A 20,435-nucleotide genomic window follows, 5' to 3' on the forward strand; every position below is an offset into this window, starting at 1 on the left:
GGTATAGCCCTGCAAAGAAGGGGAACTTCTCCATAGACAAATAGAGCTGGCGGAGGATGGTATATTAAGAATATAAGCCTGGCGATAGGGCTGGGCGATATAACAATAAATATCGCGATATATTTTAATACCTGCAACAGGGCAGTGGACAGACTTGTCTTTCTTGCCTGCAACTTAAAGTAATGGCTTTGCTTGTCCAAATGACAATACTGACCAAATTGAGATTTATTTTTCTCTTGTCCATTTATTTTGTTTGCTTTCTAATTTAAAATACATTTTGAAACCGTCTGTACACAGTAGGCTATGTGTGCTAGCAGAACTAGACTCCAGTCACGAGTCACAGTGCACATGTGCGGTGGTTTGTCCACCAAAAAAGCGCCAAAAGATCGAAAATAAACTAACTGTTCAACTCCTCTGGAGCCACAGCCAGCAGAGAAGCCGGTTTACTTTAGCTTTTAAACCAGCTGCAGCCTGAGAACTGGAGTGTGAGGGGATGTAACACTAAAGATGGCGGCAACGACAAAGAATTGCTGCAAAATAAACATACATCTGTTGTTAAAAAGAAAATAATATATATATTTTTTTTTAATACTTTTAACAATTCGATAATTATCGATATCGAGAAATAAAATAAAATTATCATATCGTTATCGCGATATGATTTTTTTCCATATCGCCCAGCCCTACCTGGCGACCAAAGTGTTAAAAAGGTTTTTAACCGCGACGGGCATATAGTAATGGCGAGGATATATAGCATGTTAAAGACGCATATATTGGACGCGTTGCTCGCAGAGTTTACATAGAAACAGCGCGACTCCCGAGTCCCAAGAGGAGTTATCACAGGATGCAGAACGCAGGACTGAAGAGCTCACGTTGCGCATGTAATGACTGAAGCCGCGTTTTGATTACGTCATCACAACAACACGTTAGGTACTGTAGGTTACGAACGTAACCCTGTTCTTTGACATTTGGTGATATTTTTTCTGTGCTAAAACCCTTTGGGCTGAAAGCCGAAAGTGCCTTTTTTAACCATTTTCGGCCGATAATTTTCGGTGGTTGAATATTCAGTGCATCCCTAGTCATAGCTCTGCTGCTCAGGGTTTCCGTTAGAAAAAATTGTTGCCGGCCTCAGTGTCCGGTAGATTTCAATCTACCGGTCAAATGAGAGAAATTCCGGTCAGTTTATTGAGCTTAAAAACAATTGATAGGCAAAAGGACAACAAAACAAAAGAATGACATCATCAAGGCATGTAGATTTATAATATTTTTACTTAAAACTAGGCTACTTTTGCGTATAAAGCCATTATATTCCAAATAAAATAAGTCCCGAGACTCCATGCTGCTGCCGACTTTAAATCAAATAGGTGTCTGTGGGCAGTCGCCCGACAATAATAAACAGCAGTCTGTTATAATCACATTTTTATGAGCTAACGAATTCCGTTATATTGGACATTTGTATTAATTATATCAAGCGAAGAACTGAGAAATTTGGCAGAGAGAGACGGCAACATTATCGTGGGTTTGCGTGACGACTCTCTCTCTCTCCACCTCCCAACGACTTATTTGCGAGAGTATGTCGATGCAGAGCAGCAGATTCAGCTGTTATTGGCTCTTTTCTGGCTCTATCTGGGGACCGCACAGCAGCGCCCCCCACCCAACATTGAATTGCCAATGGCCGGAATGGAGTACTGCAATGGCCGCTGTAATGGCCGCTGCTGCTCCGGCTCTGCAGCTACACATGCACTCGCAAAACCCAGCACTAAGCTCTCGCTGACAACATTATTATACCTGCTTGGTGAAGCAACGATGAAACAAATGTAATGATTGTTTCGTTTATCGCATAGGAGGCTATTTAATTTTAGCCTATTTTAATACAATTCAAATAATCAAATTGTGCTTAGACTCAGGGAATTATTTTCACCGGACATTAAGACCGGAGAGATTAAATATGTCGGACTTCAACAGATTTTGCTGGTCAAATACCGGTAATTACCGGCTAACGGAAACGCTGCTGCTGCTACTGTATGCTGCTCCCCATCTCTGTTATAGCTCTGCTGCTACTGTATGCTGCTGCTACTGTATGCTCCCCCATCTCTCCGTGTCATCTGTGGAGAATCATTTCACTTCTCGTTGCCATTTCTTTCCATCTGCTGCTTCGGTGATGAGGGGCTTTTCATCCAGACAGCGAGGAGACTCCTCAGAGGGAGACTGGCGTCAGAGGCAGCAGCCTTGATCATCATCAGTCATCAGTCCAATATGCCAAGTAATTACTGCCTCGGCATGAGCTCTGGAACCCTATAGACTAATATGGACCAAGGTAGTGGAGAGAGCAGAGGCTTCTGGGCTGAACAACAACACAACATAGCGTTCCGTCGGTAGCCTGGAGTTACAACCATTAAAAAACTCAACCCATCATCATCCGTTCATTATGCAGGGACTGGGTCTGAGCGGCTATCAGGACATCAGAGTAATGACTGACCTCAGAAACTGTAGGGAGAGGGGGTACAAAGGTTTTTAAATTATTTTATATAAAATTATTATTATTATTATTTTTTTATAAAATATATATATTATATAATTAGACTTGTACTTGTATTATCTGCGAGACATCGCCACCACGCAACAAGCTCCACTGTCTGTGTGTACTCAAGTAGCCTCCAGCTACTGCCAGGATTCTCCGGAGCTGCACCTGGACCCTATACTCGAGTAGCCTCGAGCTACGGCAAGGATTCTCCTGCGCTACAGATGGACCCTATTGATATAACGTTACTGTGCTTTGGTCATATCACATTCAACATGGCCTCAGCTCAAATACGCGTCGAATCAGTGTTATAAGACATTGATATCAGGAGCTATCTGTAGCTACTGCTAGCCGGATATATAACGTTAATATTTAGTATATTTTAGTTCAATGGGACATTTCGTTTTGAACAGTGAACTAACTTGCGCTAACGAGAGCTAACAGGTATCATACACGTCTCTACTAGACTATTGCTGGAGCATTTGTTGATATCAGGAGCTATCGGTAGCTAGCCGGCTAGATACCGTTCGGTTAGACAATGCCTCATCATGTATTAAACTAAAAGTGAATAGTTGACTGGGTCATTTTGTAACGTTAGCTCAGGGAGACGCCGTCCTCCCGTCCCACTAGACTAGACTAGACCCGTGTTTACATGCGTGCGGGAGGGGCTGGAGGGATGAGCAGACGCCGCACCACCCGGTGTCTGAGACAGAACTGAGACAGCGAGTGAGATCGGTTTTGACGATCGGCGAAAATAAAGCATTATCACCGATCACATATTTATACGGATTATCGGCCGATAACGATCGGTGGCCGATCGATCGGGGCATCCCTAGTTAGGTTACGAACGTAACCCTGTTCTTTGACATTCTGTGATATTTTTCCGGCCGAAAGCCGAAAGTGCCTTTTTCAACCATTTTCGGCCGCATCCCTATATACATGTAATGAAACTAACATACATATATATATATATATATATATATATATATATATATATATATATATATATATATACACACACACAAGGATTGGGTAACACAATAGTATCTAAGGTACATAAGAACATTAAAACAATATTCATATAATGGTTGTATATTATTGTGACACGCCAGCCAACCAAGGATGATGAAAACCCTGCCAGCCAACGATGATGCTCTCCACTGACATGCCTGCGTTTAGCAGCAGTTAAAAATTCATGACCAGTGCAAGTGCTCCGAGAGAAATTAGGTCAACGGTCTTGCACGTGATAGGTTAACCTCTCCTGCTGGTGACACGTGGATCTTAAAAACATCTTAAGACTGGACATGGTCCTCGAAAGGCTTTCCAAAACAAATGGGCCTGTGTACTAAGCTAGTGGCTAGCCTTTTTCATGCAATGGTTGCACTGACAATACCGTATTGAATGCCATACTAGCACTGCTCGCTCAGGATAATATGAAGTGTGTGGACTTCTACAAATTCACTGTTTGCAACAGGAATAAAGAAGATGGGATAAAAAAAAATTAATAGTTTAAAAGAAGCACAAGTCAAACAAGAGAAGACAAACACTGATAATAAATAGAGCTATAAGGCTGCCATAATATGACCAAATGAAAAAGGTACAGTATACCTTACCCTGAGATCAGGCAGTAACAGTTACAATAACATTGCAATTAGTGATGCACGATAATATCGGCCGATATGGCAGTTTTTTTTTTACACGTCGGTATCGGTCCGATAAAGATTGGGCTGACATTTATAAAAATTAAAAAAAAAAAAAAAAAAATTACACGTTTTGGCCTTAACTCATTGGACGCCAGTCACGAGTATAGTCGGGTTAACTCGCCGACGCTTGAGCGCCAATCACGAGTATAGTCGGGTTGGGTTAGGGTTAGGGTGATGATGTTATCGTTGGGAATGGGTCTGAGCTCGCAAAAGGGCAAATACCGCCACCTATCGTCTCCCGGATGGTATTGCACATCATTGGATTGGATTGGCTGGGACTGTGCATCAAAAAAAAAGTCCGGTCCAGGTTTTCCTTCGTGGGCATGCAGTATAGTACACCACATTGACTGGCGTGGATTATGTGTTTTGGATATATAACGTTGGATCAATAAACGCGATCAATATTTGGAATGGCGATCAGGAATTGGATTAATCTTTTTGCTGCAGGACATCAGATGTGAGGTAAGGACTCTATGTTACCAATCTTGGGTTAATCAGATGTTTCTTTCACAGCGATCACAACGTGTCTGTATGTGTGTGTGTGCGTGCCGTTGGCGCCGACCAATGCACGGATAAGCGATTTTTCAGCCCGCTTCTGTATCGTGCATGAGGACACATACTATCGATAATCAGGGGAGGAAACTAACTTTTTGGCTTACCAGCCAACTGGCGAGTATCTGATTTTTTTTACCAGACAAACTGATTTTTTACCAGCCAAAAAAAATCGCTAATTGTGATAATTACTTCTTTGTATGTCTTCGTCTAAATTGATTTTCAATCATAGTAATAATCACACCATGTCTCTACTCTTTAAAATATTTATTAGCATAAAACATTAATAACAGTCTCTACTCTTCACAATATTAGCATAACACATATTAACATGAAAGAGGGATCTATTCTGGACTGGGTTGGGCTGAACTGGGCAGTGAAAGATGCTGGGTTGGACTGGGTTGGGCAGTGAAAGAAAAAAACCGAAGTATGTTGTGAAGTGTATAGATAGATAGATGTGAAATGTATAGATGTAGCAGTACTGTCTATCTGTATGTCGTGTATGTCATATGTTATGATGAATTGAAAATGGGGGACCCTGATGTAAACAAGACGAAAGTCTTTCTCTGGTCTGCATCCCCTTAACAATTGTGTGTATTGAGCCGTACTGTATTGTACCCATTCTGCAATCTGTTAATAAAGTTTTCAATCAGTCAATCAAGTTAACTTTGAACCTCGGTTGTCAAGCCACGTCAATGTTGTGTATGCATCCGAGTGTTCACTGTGCCTTTAAGACGGCACGGTGGCCTTACGACAGTGCTGTGAAGTACCGTCAAGTGTTGTGGTAACGTCAGTTGGGTTGGTCTGCTGTTGTGCACTGGTTGAGCTAGCCCCTTTCGTGACTGCGATGTGCAAGCCAGGGGCTTTTGAGCATGAAATAAAATGTCTAACCTTACGTCGTAGTCCGGTGTGCAATAGACTAACATACACCTCTGTAATTTAAATGTGTCCTTGCCTTGGACTCGAGAGTTGTACTAGGGTTGGATGCAGTTCCCCGTTGCTCAGTCTGTCTGTTTTCCATCTTCTGTGTTTAACGTTATCTGTTTGCGAGTGCTTCCTTGACTGATGGCCAGTACCACAGGACTTTTATTCAACATTCTATATTTCCGCGGGTTGGCCAGTACTGCAGGAACTTTTATTAAACATTATATATGTCCGCGGGTTGGCCAGTACTGCGGGAACTTTATTAAACATTATATATGTCCGCGGGTTGGCCAGTACTGCGGGAACTTTTATTAAACATTATATATGTCCGCGGGTTGGCCAGTACTGCGGGAACTTTTATTAAACATTATATATGTCCGCGGGTCTTGTGCAGTGCTCTCGTGGCACTGTCAACTCGCCAGACTGGCGAGTGGTCTTCATGAATCACTCGCCAAACGTAAAAAATACTCGCATTTGGCGAGTAAAGTGGCCTAATTTCCTCCCGTTTATTTGAAAACGATTCATAAATCAGCCGAAAAATTACAACGTGTTTTGTGTATTCCACTAAAGGGCTATTATCGCGTCTTTCTCTGGAATTACTAGAAATCACCAAAACTATACTCGTATTCAAAACGGTATAAAGCGGAAATGTACAGATGAAAAAACAATCCGTTTTGTACATGTTGACTGCAAGCAACTCATTGATAAGCGACGGGTGTATTAGACCCATAGCCATCATTTAAGATATATTTTAAGCACTCGCAAATCTCCCACTCCTCCCATTGATTAAAGCGATGGCGTTCTACCGCCCTCTGGCGCACTTAAGCAGTGGCGTCCAATGAGTTAAATAGTTTCAAAATATCAGTCATTTCTGAAAATAAGTTACAAAAAAATAAAAATAAAAGCATTTTGGAAAATAGCTCTTTATTTGATTGATTATCATAAAAAAGTGTTTTCTATACAGAGATATCGACATCGGTAAATATCGGTATCGGCCAGAACAGCAATATTAATATCGGTTATCGGTATTGCCCACAATTTTCACATCGGTGTGCATCACTAATTGCAATACTGCAGTATTACGAGTATTATTGTGTTTTATTGTTCAGTTCTCCTTGTTTCTTTTCGCAGGCATGTAGCCTATAAAATACAAACTTAATTTGTAAACAGAAGGCTCAACATTGGTGTGTTATAGCCGAGCCGATATCCAGACTGTCCAGCCTTTAGAGGCTGTTTTACCAAAGTCACATGCAGAACAGTTCATTCAATTAGGCCTTTTAGGGTCTGTTTACCAAAGTCACACGCACATAAGTTAATTAAATTAGGCCTTTTCCAAACTGGGGGAATTGTTCAGAATGTGTTCAGCTGGCCATACCACAATGTCACCACTTTGTCACTTTCTTATTGCCTAACCACATTATGTTACTAAATTCCCCACCGATACAGCGCCTTGACATGACAGGAGACCAGGCTTTGCCACGGTAGTCTGTGATGCCGGTGTTCCTCATGTTCAGGCACGAGTACATTGCCATTACCCACAGCCCCCACTGGTGTATGTTTTTCATTTTCACATATCAGTGCCCACATTCAAATAAAAAAACGCTAATTTAAAAAATACTAAATATCTTGTCAAGTGTGTAAATCAGACAACATTAGAAACTGAATGTGCGAACAGCAGCTATTTTCAGGTTTCACTTTCACTTGAGTAGTTTTAACTTGAAGGAGAGAAAGAAGTTCTAGAGACGACACATTACACAACGATAGCGGAGGATTCTGAAATATTTCAGATTAAACCTGCAGCAGAAAAAGCTCGGCAGGAGGAGATCAGAGGACCAGTCCAGACAAGCAACAGTATGTTTGACAGGAGAGGAGCTCAGGACCAGTCCAGACCAGCAACAGTATGTTTGACTGAAGAGGAGGGGCGCTCAGAGGACCACTCCAGACCAGCAACAGTACTGTGTTTGACAGGAGAGGAGCTCAGAGGACCACTCCAGACCAGCAACAGTACAGTATGTTTGACAGGAGAGGAGCTCAGAGAGAGGAGCACTCCAGATCAGCAAGATACAAAATACTTTTTTTAATGCCACACAACAATGGTTGGTGGTGGTAATTGTTTTCGGTACAGCAACAGTATGTCTGACAGGAGGGGGGCTCAGAGGACCACTCCAGACCAGCAACAGTATGTTTGACAGGAGGGCAGCTCAGAGGACCACTCCAGACCAGCAACAGTACTGTGTTTGACAGGAGAGGAGCTCAGAGAGAGGACCACTCCAGACCAGCAACAGTATGTTTGACAGGAGGGGAGCTCAGAGGACCACTCCAGACCAGCAACAGTACAGTATGTTTGACAGGAGAGGAGCTCAGAGGACCAGCCCAGACCAGCAACAGTACAGTATGTTTGACAGGAGAGGAGCTCAGAGGACCAGTCCAGTCACAGGGAACAAAATAAGTAACCACCAACCGCCAATGGCGGGCAGATTTAAGGTTTGGCGACTAACAATGAGAGGTCTGCCCGCCACCTGGCGTGTAGTTCACATCGATACTCTTATTTTGAAAATCCTGTGCGGGTCTCGTTTCCGCCCCAAGCGCAGCTCCAGTCATAATATCTATGGCTCCGGCAGCTAACAACGTTCGGTTCATATGATACTCTTATTTTGAAAAAACCTGTGGCAACTCCGCGAGTCATATCCGCCCAGTCCATGCTTCTGCTCGCATTAAAGCAGAGCAGGGCTACACAGCAGTGCGCCTATTTTGCGAGCCGAAATAAGTCTGTGGTGTTTTTTTTTCTCACAACGGGTCAAATGCATCTAACATGCGTTGCATCGTCGCCATTCCTTTATGCCCACATCGCCCGAAATGAACGTTACGTTAGCGTAAGCTAACAAGCTAATCCTGATCAGAGGCAGAGGCGCAGAGCCATAGAGAACAGCAGACAGTGTGGACTGGGGAAAGGGAAATGGGGGGGGCACTCTCCCTTTATCTGCGTGTGCGTGCGTTTGAAAAGACAATGAAGTCACTAGTCAGGACTCAGGACAGGAGTATATTATAGTAAACTGAGGATTACTGAGGATGGACAGATAATGTTGATATTCAAATATAAAAAAGTTTCGAGAGGAGTGGAAGTTTGAAGACAGACTAGACTACAATATGATGCAGGGGTGGTGAGTTGAAACAGTGTGTGTGTGTGTGTGTGTGTGTGTGTGTGTGTCCCGACCCCACTTCTATGTTTCAATACATTATTTGCATTTAAAACTATTAACGCTGACTCATTCCTTCAGTCCACTCAAAATTATGCTAATATTCCTTATGTTGTTTATGATATTAATATGAGAGTATTATATAGTAATAATAACACATGGCGATATACTAAAAAGCTATTTATAATTTTTGGCTGGTAAAAAATCTGCCTGGCTGGTAGTTTTTCAAATCTACGAGCCAAATGGCTGGTAAGTCAAAAAGTTAATTTTGTTCCCCGAGTCCAGACCAGCAACAGTATGTTTGACAGGAGGGGAGCTCAGAGAGAGGACCACTCCAGACCAGCAACAGTATGTTTGACAGGAGGGGAGCTCAGAGAGAGGACCACTCCAGACCAGCAACAGTATGCTTGACAGGAGAGGAGCTCAGAGGACCAGTCCAGACCAGCAGCAGTATGTTTGACAGGAGAGGAGCTCAGAGGACCACTCCAGACCAGCAGCAGTATGTTTGACAGGAGAGGAGCTCAGAGGACCAGTCCAGACCAGCAGCAGTATGTTTGACAAGAGAGGAGCTCAGAGGACCACTCCAGACCAGCAGCAGTATGTTTGACAGGAGAGGAGCTCAGAGGACCACTCCAGACCAGCAGCAGTATGTTTGACAAGAGAGGAGCTCAGAGGACCACTCCAGACCAGCAACAGTACAGTATGTTTGACAGGAGAGGAGCTCAGAGAGAGGACCACTCCAGACCAGCAACAGTATGTTTGACAGGAGAGGAGCTCAGAGGACCACTCCAGACCAGCAACAGTATGTTTGACAGGAGAGGAGCTCAGAGAGAGGACCACTCCAGACCAGCAACAGTATGTTTGACAGGAGAGGAGCTCAGAGAGAGGACCACTCCAGACCAGCAACAGTATGTTTGACAGGAGAGGAGCTCAGAGGACCAGTCCAGACCAGCAACAGTATGTTTGACAGGAGGGGAGCTCAGAGGACCTCTCCAGACCAGCAACAGTATGTTTGACAGGAGAGGAGCTCAGAGGACCAGTCCAGACCAGCAACATTATGTTTGCGCAGTATGTGATCAATGCACTACATTCATCAATCTGTCAATGAACAGATAGAAAAGAGACGGATGGTATTACTGTCCCGTTGGTTTATTATTATTTTTAATTAGAACCCAACGTCAACTCTGTCTGTCCAACAAATCAAAAACAGATGTAGACGGACAGATACAGCAGATCAATGTAGCCGCATAACGTTAAAGATCAAAGTAAGTGCTCTACAGATATTGAGCGTCATTTTGTAAAAGGTCCGATGTCACTGGTAATACCAGTGTTGTCATGAGTTGATTAGTCACAGGAAATTCCACATCACCGTGGCAACCCTACAGCTACAGGACACCCAGTCTGTAATGATGACGCCATCGTGATGAGGCGTGTGAATGACTAGCGCTGCTGCTAAGTGTTTTCCAGGCCTTGATGACAGTCCTAACAAATATAGCCTGATCCTCAGCTCAGCCTGCTGTACAGTAGGTCCAGGTCACTGTGCTACACCAGAATGGAAGGGAGGCTGTCAGCTAGGGCTGGGCGATATAACGATAACGATAAATATCGCAATATATTTTAATAATCGATATCGAATATCGAAATTTAAAAAAAAATCTTTCTTGCCTGCAACTTAAAGTAATGGCTTTGCTTGTCCAAATGACAATACTGACCAAATTCAGATTTCTTTTTCTCTTGTCCATTTATTTTGTTTGCTTTCTAATTTAAAATACATTTTGAAACCGTCTGTACACAGTAGGCTATGTGTGCTAGCAGAACTAGACTCCAGTCACGAGTCACAGTGCACATGTGCGGTGGTTTGTCCACCAAAAAAGCGCCAAAAGATCGAAAATAAACTAGCAGAGCCAGAACTGTTCAACTCCTCTGGAGCCACAGCCAGCAGAGAAGCCGGTTTACTTTAGCTTTTAAACCAGCTGCAGCCTGAGAACTGGAGTGTGAGGGGATGTAACACTAAAGATGGCGGCAACGACAAAGAATTGCTGCAAAAGAAACATACATCTGTTGTTAAAAAAAAAAAAAAAAAAAAAAAAAAAAATTTAAATTTTTTTTTATACTTATAACAATTCGATAATTATCGATATCAAGAAATAAAATAAAATTATCATATCGTTATCGCGATATGCTTTTTTTCCATATCGCCCAGCCCTACTGTCAGCTGCCAAGCTTCCTACTGGCACAAGCACACATGAAAATCTTTTTATTGGACTCTTATCGGCAATCCTTCCAAGAGTAGCATTGTGTATAGTCTACTCTACCTGTCTATTAAGGTATTTATATTGCGCTTTTATCCAAATGGCTTTACGTGTGCCTCACATTCACTTGTACATTTACACACAGATGGTGGAGGCAACCATGCAAGGTGCCAAACTGGCTCATCGGGAGCAGTTAGGGGTTAAGCGGCTTGGTCAAGGACACTTCACCGCGATACCGGGAGGAGCTGGAATCGAACCGGGAACCTTCAGATTACCAAGCGACTGCTCTACCTCCTGAGCCAGTGTCGTATTGTTGCCAAATACATTATTCTGTTGTTCAATAACAAACAACGGAGTAACCTATGTAAAACATGAGGGTGGGTTCTAATACTATGTCTGTAGCACTAGAGATATAAGCCTACATAGTGAACAATGAACATGCCATCATACAGTCTACTGACCTTCTCAGAAAAGCACAGAGTGAAATATGCCAAACCTTGAGTTGGATTTGGAACCTCTTGACATCGGTGCACTTTCCTGAGCGAACATGTCTGGCTGCACTGCAACAGCTAGGTCTAAGCTCTGCATGAGAGTGCGTGGTGTTTCATGAAATAACTTACCAATGCCGTAGGCTTTGGCAAATAGCCACCGCAGGTTTGCATCTATTTTCGCTCTGGCAGAATCATACATTTCCAACGATACAACTTCCATGGTCCCTTCGGCAGCCCCGACCAGGTCCACCTTCCTCCTGGTGCCGTCCCCGCCAGCGCACAGGTCCACGTCCATCCTTCACAAGGACAGAACGGCTGCATTTACATCCACATTCAAATGACGATATTCCAGTATTCAAATGACGATATTCCAGTATTCCGTGAGTATACGAGTTGGTGGCGCATGTCCATATCTTTGTTACGATAAACTCATATCCAGAGTGACAGTGATAAACGTGAATACTGTATGACCACAGACAGTCAGACATATGGCGACATTAGTCAGGATACTGTGATGAGTAACCACCATATCCCGTTTTTAAAATTTTGCATGGAAAACGCAATGTTTCAAATCATAACAAGCATCCAAGCCACTACTGACTTAAATGCATTTTGACATTTGATACTGTAGGTGGAAGAAATAGGAAATGTATCACTATGCGCTGAACTATACAAGCCTCTGCTACTTTATCTTAAAACACCAGTGTTTCCCCTACCATTGCCTTGGCGGGACGCCCCGCCCCTCCAGAAAAAATAATAAAAAAAAACGAAATTTAGTAAAAAAAGAAAAAAAAATTATTAAAGTTTGCTTTAATCACAGTAACGTTGGCGAGCTAGCTAAATTATACATAAATCGGTTTTCATATAAATCAATCTTCAGTAAGACATTAAAATGGTGGTGCGGCACGGTCTACGGAGACGCAGAAAAAAGCTACCAAATCCATTCCGAGACAACTCCCAGACTCACTGACTAGCATCGCGCGCGTAACAAGTCTCAGGGCTAGATCCACAAAGAATGGATTGCACGGTGCTAATTGCACCCTTGCCTTACTTACAATTCATTATGAGTTGAAAATGGGGGACCCTGATGTAAACAAGACGAAAGTCTTTCTATGGTCTGCATCCCCTTAATTAACAATTGTGTGTATTGAGCCGTACTGTATTGTACCCATTCTGCAATATGTTAATAAAATGTTCATTCAATCAATCACCTTGTTAATATATATTTACCAAATTTATGTGCAATCGTTTCATTTCAGCTCAGTGTAGAGAAATGCACCGATACTAACAACCGCCTTACTGCGCACGTCTATGACGACACTGTTGACACCACGTATCCATGACACGCGCGCCCCGCGAAAACACTAGTAGTTTTGGGGGCCTACCACCCCCCCTGAAAAAAATCCTAGGGGAAACACTGAACACCTCTAATTGTAAAGGGTATTGGGCACAAGCCACTAGAACAGATAACGTTATCATTACATGTAAAAAGAAAAAAGAAAAAAAAAAGGTACACTGTCTGTAATGTCATCAGAGAGCAACCTCCAGGTAAAAGAGCCCCTCTTGGTATTGTGCTTTGTTTACATGTTTTGTTTTTGTCTGATGTGTAGTAGATTGGATTTCATATGGGAGGAGTTGCTACTGTTGGCCACACCTCCAAGAGAGGTCTGGAGAAATCCCAGTATAATAATTTACTAAACTGCAACACAGACACAGACCAAAACAAAAAAGGTAAACAAAGCACAGTACCAAGTGGGGCTCTTTTGCCTAGAGGTGACAATAAGATTACAAATGATACCTTCTACTTGAAAGTCTATGACATGATTATTTGATGAGAATTTCTCTCATTGATAGTTTGTCGATAGCGGTGAAGTTAATACTCAAATGTTTGTAGAAGTGTTGATCTCAATTGAGTTGAGATCTGGTTATATAATCTGATATACGTCCATATACCTGAGCAATATAGCCTGGTTTACATCATTGTCTTGCTAATCAAGATACCCAGTGATCACTTTTTGCATGGCAAGTTATACATTCCATGATGATAGCTCGGAATTTACTTCTTGGCCTTCACCTCTATGAGCGTTGTGTGAATCTAAACCATGTCAGGCTCTATTTTCCTTGCAGTGCACCACGTTGGCTGCACATTGCGTATTGTGGGGTGTATGCACTGCACTCTCTCTGACCACGTTAACCATCGTAGCATCAATCACCCCTGTCTCAAACCACTGATCCCATTATAACGTTATTCAATCATGACCAGCCCCAACATGATGGGAACAGTATACAGTAACAGTTGCTTTTACAAACACACACACATTACATTACTAACACACACACACACACACACACACATAACAAGCTAGCTTTTACAGTACGTAACGCATGAGCCATATCATTATGTGGAAGGGTGTTTAACATAATAACTAGCCAATATACACCTTTCATACCATAACTAACAGTCAGTAACGTTTCAAGGGTTTCTGTAACTGTGCCTGTAACTGTAACCTGTAGCACGACGCTGTCAGGCCGTTAGGCTAACTACATAATAAACTTAGCTAATAATAATAATAATAATAATAATAGCTGAGTGTGAGATAGCTAGCTGTTATTAACTACCGCAATAAAGTTATTAACCTAATAATAAACGAACTTAGCAACAACATTCGCTTATATATTCGTTAGCTCGGTGGTCAGTGCATCATGCATGTTGCAGACACAGGGCCCCCTCACAGCAGCTAGCTGCTGGAACCGACACAGATGTTAAATAACGTTAGTTAGCTTAGCTGTTGGTTAGTTACCTTGAAAGGTGGGGTGTGTGTTTCCAGTGAGCCTTCAGTTCCGTCGGGGTAATAAACAGTTAGCCAAGGACTTGCCTTGCTATACAGTGACCTGCTGCTGTGCAAAACCCCATCACAGTGAGCGAGAGAGGAGAGAGAGAGAGAGAGAGAGAGGGGGGGGGCGTGGAGAGCTGCTCAGCTGGTGGAGAGAGAGAGAGAGAGAGGAGCAGCGAGGAGGGGACGCTTTCCTCCCCGGAACAAAACACCAATGTGCGGCCTGTGTGTCACTGTGACGCGGGACTCTAGACTCGAGACTGCTTGCAAAAACAGACGCCGACCAGACGACAAAGATACAGACCTCCCGACATAGAGTCAAGAAGAACAAGTCTTTAAGAGAAAGTCTTGTTTTAAAATGTATTTGTTTCTGTGCGGCACCATGTTAGGTCGGTGACAGCAGGTTCTTCGCGCTCTGCCCATAGAAACCAAGGTGACGACTGCGCCTGCGCGATAGCCTTCCATGTCTATGACGCCAAAAGCAAGTTTTTTTTTAAATATCCATTATTGTTATTTATTTCCATATATGCTTGAAAGTGGACATGATTTTGCTCGTTACATCATATAAATGCACGTTCTCTGTGTTAAAGGGGAACTATCTTATAAATGTGAAAGAAATAGTAAAATAGTGAAAGAAATAGTAAAATAGTTCCCCGGCTTTAAACGAAAGAAGGCCAAGTCGAATTTCCCTGATGGACTTGGTAGGCATTTATTTCCATTTTCACTTCGGATCGTTATTCAAATTAATTTAAAAGTAGGCGGGACTAGTGGATAGTGATTGGCGAACGACGAAGTTTTATTTTTTTAACAATATTGACCAATTACAAAATAATACACTGGCTTGATGGATATTACAGTCCATTCTCAATCAATCATATCAGCAGCCTTGGGGAATCGTGCATTGTGTGCATATTTTTGTTAGGAAATGACATGACACGATTTAATGCTTGAACAGTGTGATGTATTAGGTTCAAACCCGAACCTAATACATCACAAACAGTTACAGATCTTCATGATTCAAATGTATACCCCGTCCCTGACATTGACCAACGATGTCCTCTAGTGGTAAAAGTGTGTACAGTATGTTATGACCTCCTCTAGTCCGTTGTCTGACTGTTACAGTCTGTGTTGCCTATGCCACATGAGGTTATGTTTTCATCTGTGTTTGACTGTCTCTTTGTGAACTGTTGAGATCAGAGGTTCTGTGTAGGATTGTTAGTAACTGTCTAACTGTACATATGGCTGTTTACACTAGTAACTGTTTACCTGCATATATAACTGTCTCCACCAGTGACTGTCTAGTTGCATATATATCTGTTCCCACTAGAGGGCGCTCTAGGCGGAAACCACCCAGGTACACCACCTTGTGGCGAGTATAAAAGCAAATGTATCCTCCCACTTCTTTCTCTCCCCCCATGTCTCTCAGTGAGAGAAGACCTGTATGTTACTGCTGCTCTTTCCATGTGAATAAAAGGAACAACGCCAGTTAAGGCTCAAGATAGAAACCATGCCTCTTGACCACATTATTGTCGCCCTATAGTCGAATTCTGTTAGAAAATCAACAGCCAGATTGCCATACAAATTTGCTGTGGACACCCATGACACATGGCACTTCCTGTAGCACCAACTCTTTTAAATTAGCATATTTGACATAGAGTTAAATAATCCAATCATATCAAATCAAATGTATTTGTAGAGCCCGAGATCACATGGAATTGCCCCCATGGGCTTTACAAGTCAAGAAGAAACAACGCAATAGATCCAGAACAAAAACCACCATAAAATCCACATTTTGCAACACTCCCCAGACTTTCCCCAATGAAGATGAGGAACGACTCACTAAAATCTAGCAATAGGCGGGGAAAACACCACGTGGAGGAGAGAAACCTCATATGCGCTGTTCAAAGGGGATCCCCCAACAGGATGTTGTGATAATATATAGTGTTGCTATGGATGATAGATGGATGGAGAATAGAACAGGCAATGCAGCAGAGGTTTTGAGGCAGGTTATTCCAAAGAGTTAATGCTATAAAAATAAAAGATCTCTGTTAACCCTGCTTTTCTTGATCATAAATCGATCAATAGAGACCGTATTAGATCCCCAATTATCATATCATGGGGTATCATTGGAAAGCCACGCTCATTGGCTACAACCCTGTCCAAACATTTTCGATATCGCCAAATGATTGACGGAGCTAGAGCCCCCGGAGGTTGGGGGTGGTAATGTGTACTTTGGCGCATGCCTCACATATCGGCATGTAACTCGAGAACCGCTGAACGGATTTTGTCACCTGAAAGGGCAATTGATAAGCAAATAGGGCTTTAATTGTATCTATATATTTTATTAAAAGAAATGCACACCCAAGCCGCTAGAGGTCGGCAAAGTGGCGCGTCGCGAATCGTCCTCATGAGGGCCCACATGTTGGCCCTTGGATGTTAAGAGGGGTGAACATCTCCATAGGCTGTGGACTGGCTATATTGATGGATATAAGTTATGGCAGGGAATGTGTTAAGATGTTCAGTTTTTTTAATAATTTTTTTTGTTGCCAAGAGTAAATACCATAACCCTATCAAAACAGTAGTCAAAGTGTATATTTTCATTTTTACCGGTTTTATACGATTTACCGAAAATACGAATTTATCGGAAAGATTCTAATTATATCTTTTATTGTAAAACCGATTTAGTAAGGAAATTACTAAATCCAGATTCAACCCTGCCATTGGAAAGCGGAGCCTTTTCCCTATCCATAGATGTATGATTTGGCCATAATAAGGTCAAGTTCAAGGTCAAATATGAATTTATAATTAAAATCGATTATAATTTATTACTGTATCTACAAATCCTTCTGTTTAATCATCTTCCCTTTATTCATTTGCTTAGATTTCTTTTACACTTGATCTCAAGTATGAGCTGTGAGCGAGCTCAGCTTGCTCACAATGTAACATGGTGTTATTCACCGGCACAGATGCAAAAATAAATCATAATTTATATTCTCCCTTTTTTCATTACAATTTACTCAAGCCTAGTAATAGACACAATATTTCTGACACTGGACATACATACCCCCCCAGGTCCCTAGATGTTCCTATACCAAGAACATTGGCAAATTGGCCTTGTAGAAGTGGAGCAAACTTCCATTTAATTAGGCATGTACCTTTAGGCGAGATTTCTGAAAATAGGGCTACAGCTTAACAGGTTAAAGAGTTGGTTTTAGGACCTGGCAATTCAATCTGCCCACTACTGGAACCTCTAGTGTAATGCTCATGCACAGTATTACTAAAAACAATCTGATCATGTATAAAAACAGGAGTTTTACTGCTCATGACCAACTTGAAACAGCACAAGTATATTAAAAGACAATCTATTTTCAACGTTAAACGAAGAGAGGCGGGCATGTATATGGCTCACGTTAGACCTTAGTGAGCAGCCCAGGTAGAATAATAATATCAGGTAGAATAATACTAAGAATTACATGTATATTAAATGCTTTGTAAATTAATTGCAGGCTTTGCAAATTTACAATATGGGGGATCAACAGTGGCTCAGGAGGTAGAGCAGTCGTCTGGTAATCTGGAGGATCACGGTTCGATTCCCACTCCTCCCGGGCAGCGTGTCGAAGTGTCCTTGAGCAAGAAACTTAACCCCTAACTGCTTCCGATGAGCAGGTGCGGCACCTTGCATGGTCGCTTCTGCCATCGGTGTGTGAATGTGTGAGTGAATGGATAAAATGTGAGGAACAAATTGTAAAGCGCTTTGAATAATAAAAAAAAATCCAGCCATTTACAGTAAACAAATATCCCTCCCCCAAATTGCCTACTTTTTAGGGATATATATAGTTTGTAAAACTACATGACCAAAAGTAGTTAAAGGTGCTATATAAAACATTTGATGTACTCATTAAAAAAAAAAATTGGAAAGCTATTGCTTCCCCCCAAATGTACATTGCAACTGCAAGTATCCTCTCCCTACTTCCAACTCCCCCACATGGAATGCATCTGATTAGATAAATGACTGGTGCTCTAGAGCCAAATGTCATCTCTATAGCACCTTTAACTACTGAAAAACGACTAGGATTTGAATGTAGCTATAAACTGTAGAATGTAGCTAAAAGTTACCACCACTCAACTACTGCAAAATGTATTTGAACTACACGTAGTTCACTACTTCCCAATACTGCATACCAAGCTATTAGAATGCATTCGACAATGGTATAGCATTAATGATACTAAAGATAGCCTATGTAACGGATGGTCTGCGTGTAGGTCTGGCTAACCCACATGATCCCTGCGTTGTGTTCTGGGGACTTCATACGCCAAGGAAGGGAGGAGACGATTCTACTTTGGCACATTTATTGCTGCTGCACCTGTACACAATGAATGGCAAAAATACCACAAGAGAAGGCATTACATTCGTTCCAGTCCCCGACAGTCAATCTCTCAGATTGAGCGCCTCGCGCGAAGTGACTAGAAAGGTACTCGCTATACAATGAACTGGCCTACTGAACCGGAAGCACAGCTCTTGACCGTGAACTCTTAAAGTGACGGTTCATATAAAAGTGTCTTTGGTATACAGAAATAATAAATAATAATAATAGTAACCACTTGTAAACAATTGTAAACAGGATTTGGTGACATTTCAAACCTTAATAGTAATAATAAACAATGTTCAATTGACACTTGTTACATTCAACCCTCCTGAAATTTCACCAACATCCTGTGTCAGCAGAGCAAGAGAGAAATAAAAAGAGAAAAAAATAAATAGGTAGTCTACCACTAACCTAGACCTGGCACCAGAGAAAAAGGACCTGGCTCAGGGGTAGAGCGGGGCGTCCAATGATCGAAGGGTTGGTGGTTCGAATCCCGCTCAAGCCCATGTACATCCCATTGCCGTTGTGTCCTTGGGCAAGACACTTAACCTACTTGCCTCGTATGAATGTGTATGCATGTGAATGAATGTTGGTGGTGGTCGGAGGGGCCGTAGGCGTTGATTATTCGCCACGCTTCCGTGAGTCTGCCTCAGGGCAGCTCTGGCTGCAATTGTAGCTTACCACCACCGGTATGACTGTGTATGAACGAATAATGGACTCTGTGAAGCGCTCTGAGTCAGAGCAACAGTCAGTCAGAGAAGAGCGCTATATAAATCCAATCCATTATTATTATTATTCGACTCAATAGTCACCCCCACAAGAGGTTCAGAGAATAAAAAAATTGATCAGATCTCAAAATTCCCTTAGATCAATATGACGCCTGATACGCCACACAACTCATGGCCCTCAAAGCTGTCTGATATAGACACCTACTCAACCCAGCAATACAAAAGAAAAAAAACTGGCTTTGGTGAACCCTAACCTCCACCACAACTCAACCCGTCACCTCTCAGAAATGGCATCTGAACCATAGATTCTATCAACCTGTTCACTGATCTCACTACTCTCCCTGTACGTGTCCTAACTCGACCATCACTCCCTACGTGAGGGTGTAAATCAGTGGGAACCGCAACACCCATGTCAGGTGAGTGCGAAGCCCCTACATCTGAATCAGTGTGAGCTGTGACAACTATGTCAGGTGAGTGAGAAGCCTCTGCCTCTGAATCGGTGTGAGCTATGACAACTATGTCAGGTGAGTGAGAAACCTCTGTGTGCTGTGCCTGTGTGTCAGGTGTACATTGAGCAGTGGCCCCTGCAGGACTGGCTACTGGGCTAACCTGACCTAACCCATCTGTCACAGCCAACACAGAGTCAAAAGAGTCTGTAAGTGACGAGACCACAAGCCCCTCTACCTCCACAGAGTCGATCAGGTCATGTGCAACACCGCCCTCAGACCAAACTCCAGATACAGGATCCATACCGTCACTACTATCACAGTCCCCCTCATCGGACTCTCCGTCATCAAACGCCTGACCAATCTCACTGGCGTCTTCCCCCTGCTCTAGCTCAGGAAAAGGCAAGAAGTTGACCTCCA

General features: G+C 42.5%; 1 protein-coding gene across 4 annotated transcripts in view; it reads right to left on the reverse strand.

Annotated features, from left to right (window-relative positions):
- Positions 1 to 14,572, reverse strand: part of camsap1b (calmodulin regulated spectrin-associated protein 1b) — a 164,755-nt gene extending 150,183 nt beyond the window's left edge. For all 4 annotated transcript variants that reach the window (XM_084308965.1, XM_084308964.1, XM_084308963.1 and 1 more), the window contains exons 1-2: positions 14,442 to 14,572; positions 11,770 to 11,936 (exon numbers count right to left, since the gene is read on the reverse strand). In XM_084308965.1, the coding sequence (XP_084165091.1) occupies positions 11,770 to 11,935 (166 nt within the window). In that variant the 5' untranslated portion in view covers position 11,936; positions 14,442 to 14,572. The remainder of the gene's footprint in view (positions 1 to 11,769; positions 11,937 to 14,441) is intronic.
- Between the last annotated feature and the right edge of the window lie 5,863 nt (positions 14,573 to 20,435).

The sequence above is a fragment of the Notolepis coatsorum genome (assembly GCF_963971535.1).
Source record: "Notolepis coatsorum genome assembly, chromosome: 2".
Lineage (NCBI taxonomy): Eukaryota > Metazoa > Chordata > Actinopteri > Aulopiformes > Paralepididae > Notolepis > Notolepis coatsorum.